General features: G+C 39.7%; 1 protein-coding gene across 13 annotated transcripts in view; it reads left to right on the top strand.

Moving 5' to 3' along the window:
* nrxn3b (neurexin 3b) overlaps positions 1–18,458 on the top strand; it is a 290,616-nt gene that overhangs the window by 115,687 nt on the left and 156,471 nt on the right. For 8 of the 13 annotated variants that reach the window (XR_009785542.1, XR_009785544.1, XM_061754823.1 and 5 more), the window contains 9 exons: positions 2,200–2,403; positions 3,839–3,865; positions 5,099–5,218; positions 5,368–5,480; positions 5,607–5,875; positions 6,030–6,220; positions 8,544–8,717; positions 9,319–9,345; positions 11,322–11,441. Coding sequence is in view for 10 of the 13 variants with exons in the window: in XM_061754823.1 (XP_061610807.1) it covers positions 2,200–2,403; positions 3,839–3,865; positions 5,099–5,218; positions 5,368–5,480; positions 5,607–5,875; positions 6,030–6,220; positions 8,544–8,717; positions 9,319–9,345; positions 11,322–11,441 (1,245 nt within the window). In the remaining 3 variants the exon portion in view is untranslated. The remainder of the gene's footprint in view (positions 1–2,199; positions 2,404–3,838; positions 3,866–5,098; positions 5,219–5,367; positions 5,481–5,606; positions 5,876–6,029; positions 6,221–8,543; positions 8,718–9,318; positions 9,346–11,321; positions 11,442–18,458) is intronic. The other 5 variants (XM_061754820.1, XM_061754816.1, XR_009785543.1 and 2 more) reach the window with 3 other exon arrangements.

Raw genomic sequence — 18,458 nt, 5'->3', positions numbered from 1 at the left:
TAATTGCTTCTAATTGGCATTGACAAAAATCCCCCCAAAATGTTTCACAATTAAAGCAAAGACACAAACAGAATGCTGCAGAGGGGTATTGCTGCGGAGGAAGGGGAGGAAGTAGCATGATGATTTAATTTTCTGCACACTGAGCAGCACGTGAGCACATCGCAGCCCCAAGCTGCCAGACATTGTCCTGCCATGTGCCGGATGATGAATAATGCTGCCACCGTGCATGTGGGACATGTATCTGTGTCTCCCAATGATAAAAGATAAGGGACATGCATCCGTGGATGCTCCAACTTTAGAATATGATTGCTTTGTCTTACCCTTCATAGAGTATATGTTATGCTTTTCTAGCAAACACGTTTTAATATATTCAGAGGCGTCTGCAAAATAAAGCTCTCGCAAAAACAAGTGAAGCAAACATGGTTATTATACTATGCCTATCCCCACATTCAGTGGAAACTTTAAGGATGAATAGAATCCATTCTGGAAGACTAGTCAACCTCCAATTTGTTCATATTTTGGAGTAGGCCTTGCAGTTAGCTGGCGACCAGTCCAAGGTGTACCTCACCTCTTGCCCACAGTCAGCTGGCATATATTTCAACTCACCCACAACCCTATTAAGGACCAGTGCTTTAGATAATGGATGTACTGTATGTTAGAATAGAAAATATTGGAAACGGCAATAGGCCTTGTGATTGGCTTAGAGTTCTGAGACTGAATCTGGGCTCTGACCCATTTAGTTTACAGGTTCTCCCCGTGCTTGCATGGGATCCTGCATTTGAAAAACATGCATGTTAATTGAAGAATCTAAATTGCCCATGTGTCTGAATACAAGTGTGAGTGATGATCGCGGAGGGTAAGTGTACGCCCTGCAAAAGGAGGGTTGTTGGTTCGTATCCGAGCGCTTGTTGTAATTGTGTCCCTGGGGAATACACTTAACCCCACTTAACACTTAATGAATGTGGTTGGATGTTTGGTGGTGGTCGGAGGGGCCATAGGCGCAGAATGGCAGCCACGTGTTCCATCAGACTGCCCCCAGGGCAGCTGTGGCTTCAGTAGTTTACCAAAACTAGGGTGTGTCTGTGAAGTGAATAAATAATGTGTGCAATTGTAAAGCGTCTTTGAGAGCCTTACATACAGTATGTGGTATGGTGGTATTATTATTATTTTGTCTGTATGTTCCCTGCAATTGGCTGCGATGTAACCCACCCCTAGCTCACTCAGGACCCTAGTGAGGAGGAGCAGAATAGAAAATAGATGGATAAAGGGAAATATAAATCCCTTCCGATATCAGTTAAACTGTTGCTTTCAAAACCTGCAGTGGAAATGTTTTAGAGGAACATTGTATCCTTCTTAAATGTTATGTTGGTGTAAAAGTAAGTTAATCATTGGCATTTGTAAAATAGCAACAGTAAAACTCACCAAAATCGCGTTAGACCAGCGGTCTGCCTTGCAACAGGACTTCGATGTGGTCTGAGCAGGTGTTAAGTTTAAGTTTAGGCTAAGCTTAGTGTAGATATACTTTCTGCCTCCAAATTGTTACTCCGCGAGTCACATCTCTAAGGACACTCCCTCTAGTGGACCGGAACGCTCAGCTTGGCACAGATCCATCTGCCAAAATGGCAAAAACGCACAGCGAGCCTTGTGCTTGTGCAAAAAATCAGGATATGCCGGCATTTGCGCCCCTCCACCGATGTTCTCTCAACCAAAATAGAGCTCTCTGTCTTCAATGACAATTGAAAATTAAAACAGTGAGACACTTTTCCTTTCAGTATTAGTCACAAGCCATAAAAAGCTAAATTAAAAGCCTATATCCTTTGATCTAGTGAGGTACGCTCACATCTCATGTGATGTAATACATGATGACTGTTCAAGTTCAACATCAGGGGTGTTTAACTTTCACTGTACTTGTTTTAGAATGACAAACATGATCCCTTATTACTGTTGCCAGAGTAATATTGAATTAGTTGTTTTGATTTGTTAGTGAACAGGATGACGTCAAAACTCTAACAAATCTCCTCAAAAGATTTGTAAAGCTTTGGTGCAGAGGTGTTTAAAGGTGTACATCAAACATACATGTTCCCATTGCATGTTCCTATTGCAGGATATGTGAATGTAATTATCTATGAAGGTGTATAATTTGTTTCCCATTCAAATTTAGCATTGCTTAAAGCATATTTGTGTATGTTTTTCCTGCAGAGGCGTCCATTCTGTCCTATGATGGCAGCATGTACATGAAGGTGGTGATCCCAAATGTGGTGCACACAGAAGCAGAGGATGTCTCACTTCGCTTCATGTCTCAAAGGGCATTCGGTCTGCTGATGGCAGCCACATCCCGCGAGTCAGCAGACACGCTGCGACTGGAGTTGGAGAGTGGAAGGGTCAAACTGACGGTCAACTTAGGTATCGTATACAGCCCCACCCCCTACCCCTGGAGGCTGACCTCGACTGGCTTCAGGGAAAAGCCTTTTTTGTTCATGCATTTTCTTTTTTTTTTTTTGTGCGCGCAGACATGAAATCAGACCTAACACATACATACATAAACCAGCTTTTGTAGTTGCATGTTTTTCTGACTTGCCTGGGCTGCATTTTTTTCTGGCCTTGTCTCCGGAGATTGTTCTATTCATCAATCTAACACTTAACTCTTTTTGTCTGCTGCTGATCATGGAAGCCAAATCAGTCATTTTCTCCTTATTTCCATCTAGATTTTGATTTGAAATCTTAGAGAATGATCTCATATTTCTTTGCAACATTGTAGATGATCTATTGCAGGAAACGTTTAGTGCTGCAACATTGGTCTGCATTCTTGATGTGTTACCTTTTTCTTTCTTTTTTTGAATCCTCATCATAGCAGATTCATCCATAAGTGACTATTGGTTTGGTTAGCATCTTCCATGCCTTGCTCAAAGATGGCACTCACCCCTTCAAAGGCCCGAGCCTGCGGCCCGCCTGACAAACAGCTCGATGCCACAGCACCCAGCGCACCTACAGACTTGGCATGTGTGATGCATGTTATATCAATGATCCACATATTGTAGATGAAAATCATATGAAACGTAGCTGCTAATAACCTAAGTTAGCCAATTTTTACATTTGTAAAGGGCCATATAGTCTTCATCCAAGCACTCAAGTTAGAATTAAAAATGGAAGCATCCCATTACAACAGAAATATTTTGTTAGACCCCAATTTGCCATATATGGGACCCTCTGAATTGGCTTCAAAAGGCCTTCTGTACGGTGTCGGTGCTGCGTGGCTCGAGGGTGTTTGCTCCCACTTTTCTGTTGCGGTTGACGGCACATGACCTGCCTGGTCACATTCATTTCAATCTGCACTCTCCAACTTGCAATACTGACGTGGCATAACACACACCCGTCAATCAGTACCAAGTAGATTTTTTTATTACATAGTTGATCATTATGACAATATTTTGCTTCTATTGCTAGGTTGTATAATTGATGTGGCCATTAAATTCTCGAGGGGCGTTTTCAGATTAAAATGTTACCATAAATCATTGTTGCTGGAAATTTTGATGTAAACTAAGTCATAAAAACATTTCCAGTATTATTTCTAGAAGTGTAGAACATGATTGAAGACTCATTTTATTGTATTATATACTGTATGCTACGTAAGTATTATTACTTATTACGTAAGTATTAATACTACTTTGGCCTTACGACTATTATTACTTTGACAAATTGCTATCCAAGCTGGCTAAAATGGCCACTGGCATCATGTGACCGTCCCCAGAAGGTGGCCTTCTATTGTACTTGGATGTCTGCAGCTGTAACTTTGAAGGATGCAAATTCATCTGTCACTTATTCTCCCCTCCCCATCTAGACTGTGTCAGGATAAACTGTAACACCAGTAAGTCAACATTCTTCTTTTGGAGCCTTCCTTCCTTCGATAAATGTTTGATTAGAAGAGACTGCGTGCCAGTTGCAAAAGAGCTGAGATGTGTGCATGCGGGGGACTGATAAGAGGATTTCACAGATAAGAGGGGGAGAAGTAATAGCCAGAGATCAAAGTTATGCAAATCTGACTTAATGTTCTCCATATATTTTAAATGACCCATTTTAGGAATTAATTCAGGAAACTAGTTCTTAATAGTTCCCTGTATGCTTAATATAATAACACTGCATTTTATTTTTATTTTTATTATTATTTTTTTACAATTTTACAAAATACGTTGCATCTTTTTTAGCATACTGTATTTAACTGTATACAGTTGTTGTGAATAACATGCTGTTACTCATAAGTACTTTTTCTTTCAACAATCTAATTTTTGAGAAGGACTTCAGAAATAGGAGTTGGGATTTTTTTTTGGGGGGGGGGGGGGGGGGTGAAGACTGCATGTATATTTGTGAGGCATATACCTGTTTTTAAACATGTAGGCAACATTTTTGGTACCTTTCAAAGAAATCCCCACAATGCTCATTGAAATACCAAACTTTCCGTACATTTGATTTTACTTTTACTGTTTCAAGTTATTCCAGTGACTATTGTGGATAAACCTTATTTAGCGGAAGGGTTCCAACAATCTTGCCTGTGTGTGTATGACACAGGCTTAGACCAATCCAACCGTAATTATAATTGTAGTGTAGATACCTAATTTAAGTAAATGAAGACCTGTGTGTGAGATATTGAGTTATAAACATCGATGAACTCTTGGAGTGGTACAAGCACTCCCTCTAACGTTCAGTCATTCTGAAGTCCCTTTGCCTCCCTGACTGGATTCCTCATTAACTATTCATGTCATGATAATCTGTCTTTTGTAGTTTGACTGAAACAAGGGTGAAACATTTGGGAATGCCAGTGTTAAACTAAATCAGTGACAGTAATGAGCTATCAGATAGTGAAGAGGGATCATTTATCTAATGTTTTCTTTGCAGTGAGTCTTTGTATGAGGAACAGCAAATATGCTTACACTTGATTTTAAGAGTTGTTTTTCTCTACCAACAAATCCAACATGTTCCATCGTCCCCCCGCCCCCCAAATAATTCTAATTATATTCATTTAATATAATTTGACTCAAATAATATTTGTTTTTGTTTTCTGCACCCCTGTCTAACCAACTGACTAACTAACGGTCCCCTTCAGGCAAGGGTCCTGAGGCTCTTTATGCTGGACAAAAGCTCAACGACAATGATTGGCACTCGGTCCGAGTGGTCCGCCGCGGTAAAAACCTCAAACTGGTTGTGGATGACGACATGGCTGAAGGTAGTTTTTTCTTACAACATTCATGACATGCATGATTGTTTATTCATCTCTCTTTTCTAGTGTTTCTGCTCTTATACCACACATTGTCCTTGGGAGGGGTTCTGTACATGGTACTTTTAGACTCTCATGTCCTTGCTCTTAAATTTTAGGCCAGATGGCAGGCGATCACACCCGTCTGGAGTTCAACAATGTGGAGACAGGCATCCTAACTGAGAGACGCTTTGTGTCTTCTGCGCCCACTTCATTTATAGGACACCTCCAGGTAGACAGTCCAATTCTATAAAACAGTACTTTGGACTCAAAACAGTGCTGGTCTGTGTTTGTTATTTTTTTTGGTGCAGACTAATTGATGACAAGTTGTATAATTTATGCTCCGCAACCCCCTCAGAGCCTCAAGTTCAATGGCATGCAGTACATCGACATGTGCAAGAATGGGGACATTGACTTCTGCGAACTCAACGCCCGTTTCGGCATGCGCTTCATCATCGCCGACCCGGTGACTTTCAAGACCAAGGGCAGCTACTTGGGCTTGGCCACTCTGCAGGCCTACACCACAATGCACCTCTTCTTTCAATTCAAAACCACCTCGCCCGATGGCTTCATCCTCTTTAATAGCGGTGACGGGAGTGACTTTATTGCTGTGGAACTGGTCAAAGGGTGAGTGGCACAGTGTCAACAGAGGGTTATTACATTGATGTAGTTGATTGCTTGACCTCATAGAATTTTCTCATTGCAGAATGCTTGTGTTTTTCCAATTCAATTGATTTGGTTTGGGAAAGGGGCCATTAATCCCACAATGTTTGTGCCACAGGTTCATCCACTATGTGTTTGACCTCGGGAATGGCCCAAGTCTGTTGAAGGGGAACAGTGACAACCCACTGAATGATAACCAGTGGCACAATGTGGTGATCACACGAGATACTTCCAACACGCACACACTCAAAGTGGACTCCAAGTCGGTCACCCAGAATGTCAACGGAGCAAAGAACCTCGATTTAAAAGGTAAACTTTGTCTGCTTTGACAGAAGTTGTAAAGTCAGAGGATATTATTTAAACTTAAAATGAGTACACTGTAGACCTCATGTGTCCATTAAAGCGCTGAGAGTTCAAACAGTGCCACTTTAAATCCTCAATAAACAGATACTGTACTGTACGTACTTTTAATCAGTTATTCTCAGTGTGGTCTGAGTACCGTTATTGGTACAAGGGCTCTCTCTAGTGGTGGGCAAAATTATCACTGAATTAAATACAAATGACATTGGCTGTGTCCAAAATCACTTCAGACTATATATATATATATATATATATACATATATATATATATAGTGGTTACGCCATGCTTAGTGATCAAATTCAGTCCCCTATTTAGTGCACTCGAAATTTCACACAAAGCATAACAAAAAGTAGTGACCAACCGATGGTCACTCACCAAGTCGTGATATAGCATAATAAGGCACTACAATAAGAAGTCGAAGAATGGTGGGACCAGTTGCGTCACAGACAGAGGGAGTGAATTTTTCATATGAATGTAAGTAACTTTTCACAACAAAGAAAAACAAAGACACGTATTTAGGAAATCCTTTCATTTTAATAATGTGCAGCAATCTTTTTTTTTTTTTTACAGCTGCAATAGCCTACTTTGTTATTGTGCGTTAGCTGTGACGTCATTAACGCTGTGTAGTTCTTATATAAAAGTGTTATGAAGGAGCTCACTGTATAGTCCACTGTATACTGCATCCCTACATCGGGAGTAGTGAGTGAGTAAACGATTTCGGACACAGCCATTGACAACATTTAAAACACCTGATACAATCGAGCATATCAGATTGAAGCTTGTAGGTATGCATACATCCTGTTTAAACTTTTTTTTTTTTTTTTTTGATTCAATACAGTACACTACATTTTTTACTTTTCATTGACAGTATATTTTTTACTTTTTAAGTACAGTTCACTTGTTTAACCTCAGTACACTACAATGTATTCACATCCAATCTTTAAGAACTATTTATTTGTAAACATTTAAGTACCACTTTTATTCCACTTATTTTAATCAAATCACTTAAGTAATGCGTTTCTTTTCATATATTTAAGCCCCGTGATATTTTTCAAAGTGTGCATAATGTTACAGTGGTTTACAGTATTAAATGTACTTTATAGAAGAAAATCTCTGGCTTGTTTTAAGCAGTTAGGCCCACTATGTTACTGTAATTTAATGTTGGTCATCATGGTGGTACTTGGAGAGAGCTACTGTAAGTACTTTTTGAGGTGGTACATGGTGTTTGAGCAGCACTGCTTACGTATAATTTGTGTCACAGGCTGCAATACCAATTCAATGCAGTATATGAACTTTGTAATGTTGTGGGGCAATGGGGTGGTTAGCGCATCTGGCTGACATTTCTAGAGTTCGGGGTTTGAATCCTTGTACCATCTTTCCTGTGGGGACTTTTCATGTTCTTCCCGTGCTTGTGTGGGTTTGATCAAGGTACTCCTAACATACATGCTAGGTTGACTCAAGACTAAATACAAGACTAAACTGTCCATAGGTGAGAATGTGAGCATTGATGGTTGTGTGACTGGCTGGGGACCAGTCCAGGGTGTAGCCTGCCTTTTGCAGCAGCGGATAAGCACCAGCTCACCTGCCACCTGAATGAGTACAGGTGGTACAGTATATACTGTGGAAGTTTTGTTGAGGAAAAAGAAAGCAAAATAAATGCTGAAAAGGAACAAAATGTTTACATTTCATGGGGCTATTTCTGATTATTTCTATTTCACCATTTAAATACATGCCAATACAGACCAGACTTAAAGGACCAGTATTTAATGACCGCACATAACAACATCTTGAAAATCAAGTCGGTGGTATACTCTCTTCCAATAAGGAGAATGGTCTCTCTGTCATTGCCATGGCAACCATTGATCACTGAAGTGGAATAAAAAAAGATCACCTCTGGGCACATCTCATGTTCCTCAGTGCTGATGTTACTGTTTATTTCAACGCAAACATGTTTAGTCTGTAACCTGTATCTTAATTAGCCTCTTACCAACAAATGGCCTTTCAACACTGTTGTGTTGTAATTAGCACAGTGACATAAAGTAACTCATTTTTTACGACATCAGGGGAGCATTTAAGTAAAGGAACACAACACAACACAACAAAACTAAACTAAATGCAACGTAATGTCATATTAATTATTATTATATTGCCTAATGATCATGGGGCTGTGAAAAGCAATACAGAACAACTTCTTTCCATCTCTGGCGAGCCCCAGTGACTTGTTAACTGAAACAATGCTTGTTTACCTTCTTCCTCTCTGTCTTGCTTCAGGTGATCTCTTCGTCGGAGGTCTGGGACCCAACATGTATCAGAACCTCCCTAAGTTGGTGGTTTCTCGTGAAGGCTTCCAGGGCTGTTTGGCGTCAGTTGACCTTAACGGCCGCCTGCCGGACCTCATCAGCGATGCCCTTTTCCGCAGTGGGCAAATTGAACGGGGCTGCGAAGGTACAAATTGCCTGTAGCGTATTAAAAAATGATCTGCCTAATTAGAAGTGTCTTCAGTAATCCCTAAAGCTGTGTTTTAATGCTGCTTACTCCCCTCCCCCCTACTTTCATTCATTGTTGGATAATATTTTTACTTGTCACAGTTTTGCTTGTTTGCTAAGAGTAATTATTTACAAAAGACGAAATGTTACCACAAATAAAAGATATGATGAGCACAGTAATTCAATCATACATTGACAAAATGTAGATCTTACTTCCTCTTGTTTTTATTTTGTAGCCAGTAATGTTAACATTAGATATCACGGTAAGCTTTAAGGCGGTTAATGCTTTTTTTTAAAAAAACCATACAAAGACATGGTAGGGTTTTTGCTTAGAGCTCAGTACCTCTAGAGGGCGACATACTGACAGTCTTCAACCTTTAGTGAGGAAACAACTTCTATGGCTAAACAGTGAGGCTAGTATTGAGTATATCCTATATCAAGGCGTTCTTCAATCTCTGAGTATACTAAGCAATGCTGCTCTTTTACAAACATTTTAATCTTGCTTTTCACTCTGTTCCTTTTTTTTTTTAAACAACAATATTTTTCCTGCTCTTACAAAGTTGGTTTCACCAAAGCCGACCTGCAAGGTACAGGGCTAAACTCCGCCTCTTGGAGGCCTGCTTGCCTGAAAGTCTGCAGTGTGCAATGCATCATGGGTGCCACCATGGCAATCTTGTCACTGAGTGTTGCAGAGGTGACTTGCTCTCTGGGAAGAGGGAAAAAAAAAAAAAATTAAAATTCATAAATAAAGGGGCTGTCAGAGAACAAGTAATGAAACACTCTGTGGTTGCTAAAATAGCTCACCATCTATACATTGTGCTGTATATTAGTTTTGATGCAAATATAGATAGAACACCTGCTCCAAGCCAAGCTTCATTCTACTGTATGGACAAAAGTATTAGCACACCTGGCCTTCACAGCTACAAGTCTGGAAAATATGGAGGCCAATTAAATAAAAACAATTCAAGGCACAATGAATAATCAATCAATCAAGAGTTTCCTCCTTATGACATAGCAATCATGAAATAACTTAAAGGCTCATATAGATGCAATTAAAAAATCATTCTTTGACATTTGTGCGCAATGCTGATGAATCAGTGCTGTTCCTCAATGTCATCATTGACTCTTGACAGAGAGGTGTGTGTTTCAGAGAGCTAGCAGCCTACTGCTTCATAGTCCAAACACAATAACTCACACCTTTAAACGCACTTCTAAAGAAAGAAAATGCTTTGGGGTTACCTACAATTCATTCCACTCTCCTGCACTTTCAGATGGCAAACTTTTCTACTTTCAATGTTTTCTTCAAACATGTTTACTTGCATTTGTCCCATTACTTAATTTCTTTAATTTCACAGTTTTTACTTTCATTTCTTACTTTTTTTGCTTTCCATCCTGTGTCTGTTTTAATATTGATTGTAGGGCTTGGTTATATTCTTATTGATCCTGTAGAGTCGTGGGTATTTGCATTCCCATTCTGTGTATGTATTCAAAAGTAAGAGCCACAGTATCTTTGTTGTTGGAGGATACTAAACACAGATCCAGTTTGACTTTGAATACCTTTTCTGTCTAAGCTGCATACTAGATACAGTATGCACTGCGTTCTTTCTATGTTTCTCTCTCATGGTCGTCATGAAGTCTTGTGTCTAAATGTTCATTGTGTCTTCTCAAAGTAAAGACCTTTGAGAAAAGCAAATTGAGAGGAAAGCCTGTTCTCACTAGTATTTAGTAGGATTTTATTTAAAAAAAAAAAATAATAATAATAATAATGTAAAGGCAAACTGACATTGTATATGGATACTTAAGAAATTATTATTATTATTATTATTTATTATACAATTGTCAGCAAGATATATACAAATCTAATTATATCATACGGTTACAATTTCTTTTGAATTCTCCCCTATCCTCAAAGATTTAGCCATTTTGTTTCGAAATCTAGCATTTTTTTTTATTGATGTGTGGCCCATGCACAATATATCATTTATGTTTTTAATCATTCCCTACTAAATTGTTGTGAGAACATGTTGACTCTGAACATGTTTTTGTCATTCTACATACCTTTTAAATAGTGAACGTTTTCTTGCTCTGTCTTGCTTTTTCACCGAGGGAATGCGGCCTTTGACGTTTTACTTGGATAAAACATTTCTTGTTCAACTTCCTGTTGGAATGAAGAAAATTGCATGCATTTCCACCTGCACAGAAACAACAACATAGCTGAGATGTTGACAGTGCCACCACAAAATGGGCGCTAGGAACATATTTTACAAATGAGGAATGCTCAAAATTGATGCCCCCACAAAAGAGTTGTGTATCCTGTGAAAACTTAACTTCAGCAGCATTCACTACTGTATTATGGAATGATTTATTTATTATTATTATTTTTAATGTGTTAAACTGTAAGCTCAGGTCTCTTGTGGTGACACTGTTTGCTCCTTCTTCTACTATTTTTTTTTTTTCTAGAGTGCCTCTAGAGGTTCTGCATGGATATTATTTTTTTTACATTTCAACAGTAGCAATTCAAGTTGTCGGCTGACTCTCGTCTCTTCTTCTTCCCCTCCTGCAGGCCCGAGCACCACCTGCCAGGAAGACTCCTGCGCCAACATGGGTGTGTGCATCCAACAGTGGGAGAACTTCACTTGCGACTGCTCCATGACGTCTTATTCGGGGACTCATTGCAATGACCGTGAGTACTACCGTGTTATGCTTTACCTTCACTTGGCCTAATTGTGCCTTAAAGATCTGCTCTGTGGATTCTACATGGTAAATACATTTTACAGGCATCTGAGGACTTTGGAGTGTTCGGTAATCAAGAGTTTCCAATGTCTCAAACTGTGTATGCATACTGTCGGCATATTTTTAGCAATCTTTGGGCTCCTAGTGAAGCTTTAATTGCATTATGGGAAACTGGACATACAGTAACGTCCGTAATGGTTTGGATGGTTGACATCTGTAAATGTTTCCATAATATTGAGTTGGAAATCATGCAAAAGGGATGGTATGATATTCTGTTCTAGTGGGACTATTTTCCAGCATCGCGTCTGCCACTGCAAGAGCACCATGAAAGAAAAACTGCATTGAGTCTTGCTGCAACATATTCCACACACTTATGCTAAAAAACTTCTATTTTGCCCTTTGCCCAATATTTTCATGCATGTTCGAAGCAATTATGGTTAAGGGGTTGGTTCTTTCTAAAACAGAAGAACTAACCCTAATACTACTTTTTTATTATTATTATTTTTTAATCCTACGTAATTGCTATGATAACCAACTCATGTTAATTGGTGATGGAAATTTTTGGGGGAGGTGTCCCCATATTTAGATTGGTAGAAACATTGTGCTTTGAAAGCTACAAGCTGAAGTTTTACATTATGACAAAATTAAATCTTTACTTCTACTGTCAGTCTTAGCAGTCTCCTTTGTGCAAATAAAGTATCTTAATTTAATCATACTCTTTGTTGGCAGCATGCCGGCCCACTGGTTAGCACATCTGCCTTACAGACCAGAGATTGTGGTTTGAATCCCAGCTCCAGGGTTCTTGTGTAGGTTTTCTCTGGGTAGTGCATGGTAGGTTAATTAACCCTGCATGGTAGGTTAATTAAAGACTCTAAATTGTATGTAGGTGTGAATGTGAGTGTGAAAGCTTGTTTGTCTATGTGCCTGGAATTGCCTGGAAACCAATCTATGATGTAAATTGTAAATGAAAACAAGTGTTATAGAAAATTATCTGTTACATGTATATGTTACTTTTTGTTTGGTTCTATTTCACCATACAAATGGAGATAAAAGAACCCAAAAATAAAGCGTGAACATTTTACAAACTTATAATAGTCTGCCTTGTTACGAAGTGTATTTTCTCCAAATGTATACGTTTGTTCAAGATAAGAGGTCACCACTTCTCACTTGGACCAAACCCAATCTTATGCTGTTGATTTTGCTGTCACTCATGATACATTGAGGGCGTTTGTACATTTCGGAGTGTAAGCACCAGGGGGCAGTACATCCGTATGCACGACCGCACACTGTCCCTCTGTGCTTCGAGAAAATGAGATACAATCCTTGGAGCATGAAATCAGATTTCCTGCTACTTTCCTCCACTGCTTCGCCTCTTGTTCGGGCCGCTTGCTCTACCCGTCCCAAGTGCATCCCCACGCCTCATTCACTTGCAGGATATATTGCAGGATGACATTCCGCAAAACCTGATAAAATCAAATATAGTACAGCACCTTTTTATTTTTAGTTCAATTCAAGAGCTCTGTAGAAATAAAGACGGTGAGAGGCATATTTTGTGTTGCATGCTTGCTTTTTGACTTTTTGTTCAGTGAGCACATTGCTTTGAGAGGATTTCTAATTAGCAGTGTCGGGGTGTAGCTTCACTCTGTTTCTCTCAGCCGCCCGCCTCCCTAATAGCTGGCAGCAAATGGCAGTAATTGTCTGCTTCCCTGACTCCATCCATCCTATGAGCATTTTTGCCAGTAAAGTCTCCCTTCATAGCAGGCGAGGGCGCTCTAGGTGGCTGAAAAGTGCAGGGTAAATCTCAGCAGCCAACAACAATTGATGGTCCTTTCTTTTATTCCTAGCGTGTGCCCTCGCGGCCCCACTCTTTGTGGTTGCGATCGTGTTACTCATGGGAACAAGACAAAAAGCAGATTTCAGGGCTCTTTGCACTGTGCAGGCAACACTTTAGAACCAGTAGAACAATCTTTTCGGTACACGTTGCGCTTTCACTTTACTCTGCTTTCGAAAGGATCTGTAGGGTGGACTCTAGTTTTTTTTTTCTCATCCTGCTTTGGCTCACAGATTTTGAGATGGTCACCTCAGTCTTTTCTTTTGTATTTATTTATTTTTATTGTCAGGTTTCATGACGACTTCAGAATTGCACTGAAACACATGGGAGTTGTGGAGGGGTGGGGGGAGCAGCGAGCACTTCTCTTCCCTTCCACATGCAGAGCAATTACTCAATTTACGTAACAGAATTATCACTGCAAAGGTCACAGCATTGTTCCCCAGCCAGGGACGTGGTAAACAAACAGAGCACAGAACCAGTAAACTGATGCTGACATCATTGATTCTGTTAGCACTAATTTCATGATCATGATCTTGTGTTGTCATACATACACAACACGTTCAAAACGCCTCAGTATAAAGCAGTGTTATATACTTCTGCACATTAAAACCACAATTAGAGATCTATTATTAAATTAATACCTCATCTCTTTTGGAATGAGCTGATGCCTGTGCTGGTACAGAGCTATAGAGCAAAATTAGCACTGGTTCTTTTTTTTCTTCTGACCACACATGTACCCACTTGGAGCTTGAAAAACTGATGCCAGACTAGCGCCAACTCTTTTCTGGTCCAGAAGAAGGCTCCTATTACGTCAGCAGCTGAAGACGGTGAGCACAGGTCGTTTCTGACAAGAACCCAGCAAACCCAGGTTTTTTTTTTTGTAAACAGAAACTCATATGGTGAAGTATGGACTTTATATTGGTAACATAATGATGTAGCTCCAGATTGGCCCCCTGCCAAATTGAACCAAAATGAACCGAACCAGCACTGCCACCAGCTCAGTGTCCGAGTGGCATCAAAAATGAGAATTTCTATCTTTCCAGAGGCACTATTTTGAGCCGACTCTCGTATTGGATTTAACTGAATTGTGCAAGTACACCTGTGAAGTGGTCAGACAGTGTAGATATGTGTTAAATTAATCACGGACTACTGATGTGCTCTGGCAAAAGTCCCTTGTTGTCGAGCAGCTTTATTTAAGAACTATTGTAGTCGGCTCACAGAAAAACAATTCTTGTACTGTCTCTTGATCTATATATACGAGTAGTACTGTGCCCAGGTTTTGAGATTATAGCAAGTGGTTCTCCTGCTGTCTGGTGAGGCTTAATTATGCTCGCCGTCCACTAAAGATGATGAAGACCAGATGTCGCTTGTGTCAGTCCATGTGTCACACTCACTGACCTGCTTGTATATTCTGTACCTGTACACAATCAGTCAAAATTTTGTGCAAAATACCAGTCCTTATGAGTGTCAAGTGGCCAATTTCTGAACGCTTCAGGGAATATAATTGTTCAATTAAAGATGAGGATGTGAATACAACTCGATCTTGTGCACTACATTATATTCAATGAACTATTTTGACAAAACCAGTCAATGCAATGATCGTTCTTGAGCTTGAGTCCCTATGTTGGGACTCTGTTGGGACTCTGACTCCTATGTTGGGACACTTGGCCCTTTAATCAGGAAACAATGGAATTTACTTCCACTTATATGCAGACTACACCCACATTTATGTGACTCTAAAGTAATGGACATTCTCTCACTCCAGTGATCAAATGTCTTCATGATTTAAAGGCCTGGCTGGCTCAAAACGTTTTGAAGTTGCAATGACACCAAGACAGAGGTGATGGTTTTTGATTGCTCCATTGGGAATGCAATGGTAGATCTGGGTTCCTCGGCCACTCTGACAAAGTTGACCATTTCAAACCTCGTGTCAAGTTATAGACGCTCATCTAAAATTTGACAGCCAGATCGGGGAAATGAAGTCGAGCTTTTATCACTTGCGGTAGCTGGCCTAAGTCAAGCCAATTCTTTTAAGGTAGTACTTTGAAACAATAGTTAATGCCTTTGTCACTACCTGGCTGGATTACTGTAATGGACTCTATGTGGAAGTCAGCTCTGCTTCCATTCGTCGCCTGCAGATGACACTAAATGGCGCCACACGTCTTTTTACTGAGACAAGTAAATTACAACCCCATTTTAGCCTCACTGCAATTGCTGCTAGTGCATTGCAGGATTTATTTTAATGATTTGATTTGCTTTTAAATCATGAAATGCTCTTGCCCTGCCCTAACCTCTCTGAGCTTCTTCACCCTTATGAGCTCACTCGCTGTCTCAGTTCAGCTGGTCAGTTGCCCGACTGGGTAAAAACCAGGCTGAACCTTTGCTGTTTCCTCTCCAAATTTGTAGAATGAACACAGATGTCGACTGATTTATTTATTTTTTAGTTTGTTTCCCTATCGATTTTATTTCTCCTTTTATGACTGATATTTGCGTCTTGATTTATTTACTTTGGTGTTTTATGTGAACCTCTTTCCCTTTCGTGTTTTTTTCTTAATTTATGACTTTGTACATTGTTTTGAGTGAGTGACTTGCGAGCAGTCCAGGATGTGGTCTGCCATAACTGTGAATAGGGTAAGGTATCCTAATATGGTACATTAGATTTATTTCTCTCCCATAATGCAATTCAAGGAAACAAAACACGAGCTTAAACACAAATGTTATAGTTTGTGCATGTTTCTCATTGGCAAAGGTGTGATACATAAAAACAAGCTTGTGGAAACATACAGTGCAATTCATCTCTGATTTCCAGTCTCTTAGAGCAAACAAGATCAATTTTGTATTGGGGGAGGAGGGGGTGATTGAGCTGCGGACATTACAGACCGTTACCATGAGGAGCGTCCATCTGTTTTGGTGCCAGGCGTATAACCTTGAGAGTGCTGAAGCGTTCCCAGGAGCTGCCCTGCCTCGCGCTGACTGAGAGCCCGGCCGCAGACACATCCATCAACACTTGTTCCGGGACACATTTCAGGAGCGTCAGCTACACATAGAAATCATCCAATCAATACTTTGAATCAATGCCTCGCCAGAATATAGGTATAGGGCAGAAACCTGTCATGTGTTATGAGCAGGTGATGGACATAACTCTAAGTTCCCCTTATCGTCTTGTATATACAGTTGCAAGAAAAAGTAGTGAAACCCTTTTGAGTTTACCTGGACAGTTGGTCATAAAATGTCATCATCTACGACTTCACATCAATAAGCAGACACATCATCCAACCAATACTTTAACTAATACCACACAAACAATGATGTTTTCCTGTTTTTATTGAAAAAACATGGAAATATTTAATTGTTAGTGTGGTCTTAGTTTAAGAAGAACTGTTTGTTTGTCTATTCCTGTGACTTAGATGAAGAGCAGATCATATTTTATGACCAATATATTCAAGTAATTCCAAAGGCTTCACATACTTTGTCTTATAACTGTATTTTGTATTAACAGAATGTCTCTTATCTGACTGTTTTGCCATAGGCGTGGATTCTATAGCACCTACCACAGAAACATTTGGTTTTCTGTACCCTAAAAGATAGCAGGCTTTATTTTTCTTTTTTCGTTTGGTATGTAAATGTGCAGCCTGCAGTGTTGCTGCATCATTTGCACAATTGTCAAAAAAAACAAAACGTATCGGCATTACCATATTACTGGTCACCTTTTATTGCTCAGTGACTCTCCGTACTGTTTTTATGTCTCAAAAGTATTTTCTGTCAAATTTGTTGTCGTACTACAGCGGCTCCAACTACCGGAGACAAATTCCTTGTTTGTTTTTTACATACTTGGCAAATAAAGATGATTCTGATTCTGATTTGGTGCCCGTTTGACTATTGGCACCATGGGCAGAATCAAGAGGCAGCTTCACATCAGCACCTCTTCTCTTGCTGCCTCCGAGGTTGATAAAGCTTTGAAGAAGTGGTGGATGCTTTCCAAAGGCCACCCAAACAGAAGTAATTTGTCAGTTTTGGACAGCATTCCCACTTTGCACTCAATTGCATCGACAAGTACAAACAATAAACTTCCTGCCTCTCTACAGCGCCACTACATATTTTGTGTGTGTGTGTTTGGGGGGGGGATCAAGAAGGAAGGTAATTTGAAGTCATTCTACTGCAAGCCTTTGCTCCCCCTCTTGTTTTTGAGAGGCAACATTGGTCATTATTTGTACCAAAACCCAAACTCGGAGTTGAGGTCTGTATAGTCCTTCAACTGTAAGTTACTACAACTGTAAAGCAGCCAGGGGGCTATACCAGCAAATGTACCATCAATAAGAAGCTCGTGCCAAAGTGATAAAATGATGTATGACGGACGTCTATTAAGAGATACTTGTAACGCTAAGTCACCTGAAATATTTTTTTAGAATTGCAGTTGGAGCAAAAGCCATTTCTAGTACCACGGGGCCTCTAATACAAGTTGTACAATTAGGAATTTGACTTCCTGGAGAATTTTATTTCTCAAAAGTTGCATAAAACGTTAGAGTTGGAGCTACCATCAAGCTTGACAAGACAGCAGCAAATCTCACAAAACCTCACTTGAGAGCATCAAAGGATTCAATGAAACCAATTTATTTTGGGGCTTTTTGGTTATTATGATGGTCAAGTTGAATTGTTGTTGAGTTGGAGTAGATTATTTTTACACTTGTATGTCCGTTGGAAATGTCCTTTGCAGTTCATAAATGTGTTGATGATGGTGCCAGTGGACCCTAGAACACATTATTTATTTTGCCATCATTTCCTTTATTACCAAATCTGAACAAATTAGTCGATTGTGTCCAACCTGGGAAGTTCCATTGCTGGTTAAACTCCTCCAGGGAGAAATGAAGTGGTGTTTGAACCTAGTGAAGCCAGTCAGTATTAATGTTATTACAACTATTATATGAAACTATTTAGCTCCGAAAAAAGGTAAAATAGCCGATAGGCATCAAAGAAAATGCTTTTTTTTTTAGTACAACAGGAACTTTCCTACGGTGAAATATAATGTATTTCACCTGTGTTTGATTCCATAGAATGTAGTATTCTAACATGGTTACACTATTTTGAAAACCAATAATATTTTCAGCATTTGGCGAAAGAAATTTAAAACTATTCAAT

The sequence above is a fragment of the Phyllopteryx taeniolatus genome, chromosome 18, assembly GCF_024500385.1.
Source record: "Phyllopteryx taeniolatus isolate TA_2022b chromosome 18, UOR_Ptae_1.2, whole genome shotgun sequence".
Lineage (NCBI taxonomy): Eukaryota > Metazoa > Chordata > Actinopteri > Syngnathiformes > Syngnathidae > Phyllopteryx > Phyllopteryx taeniolatus.
The sequence above is the reverse complement of the archived record's forward strand: the minus strand, read 5'-3'. Positions and strand labels throughout refer to the sequence as shown.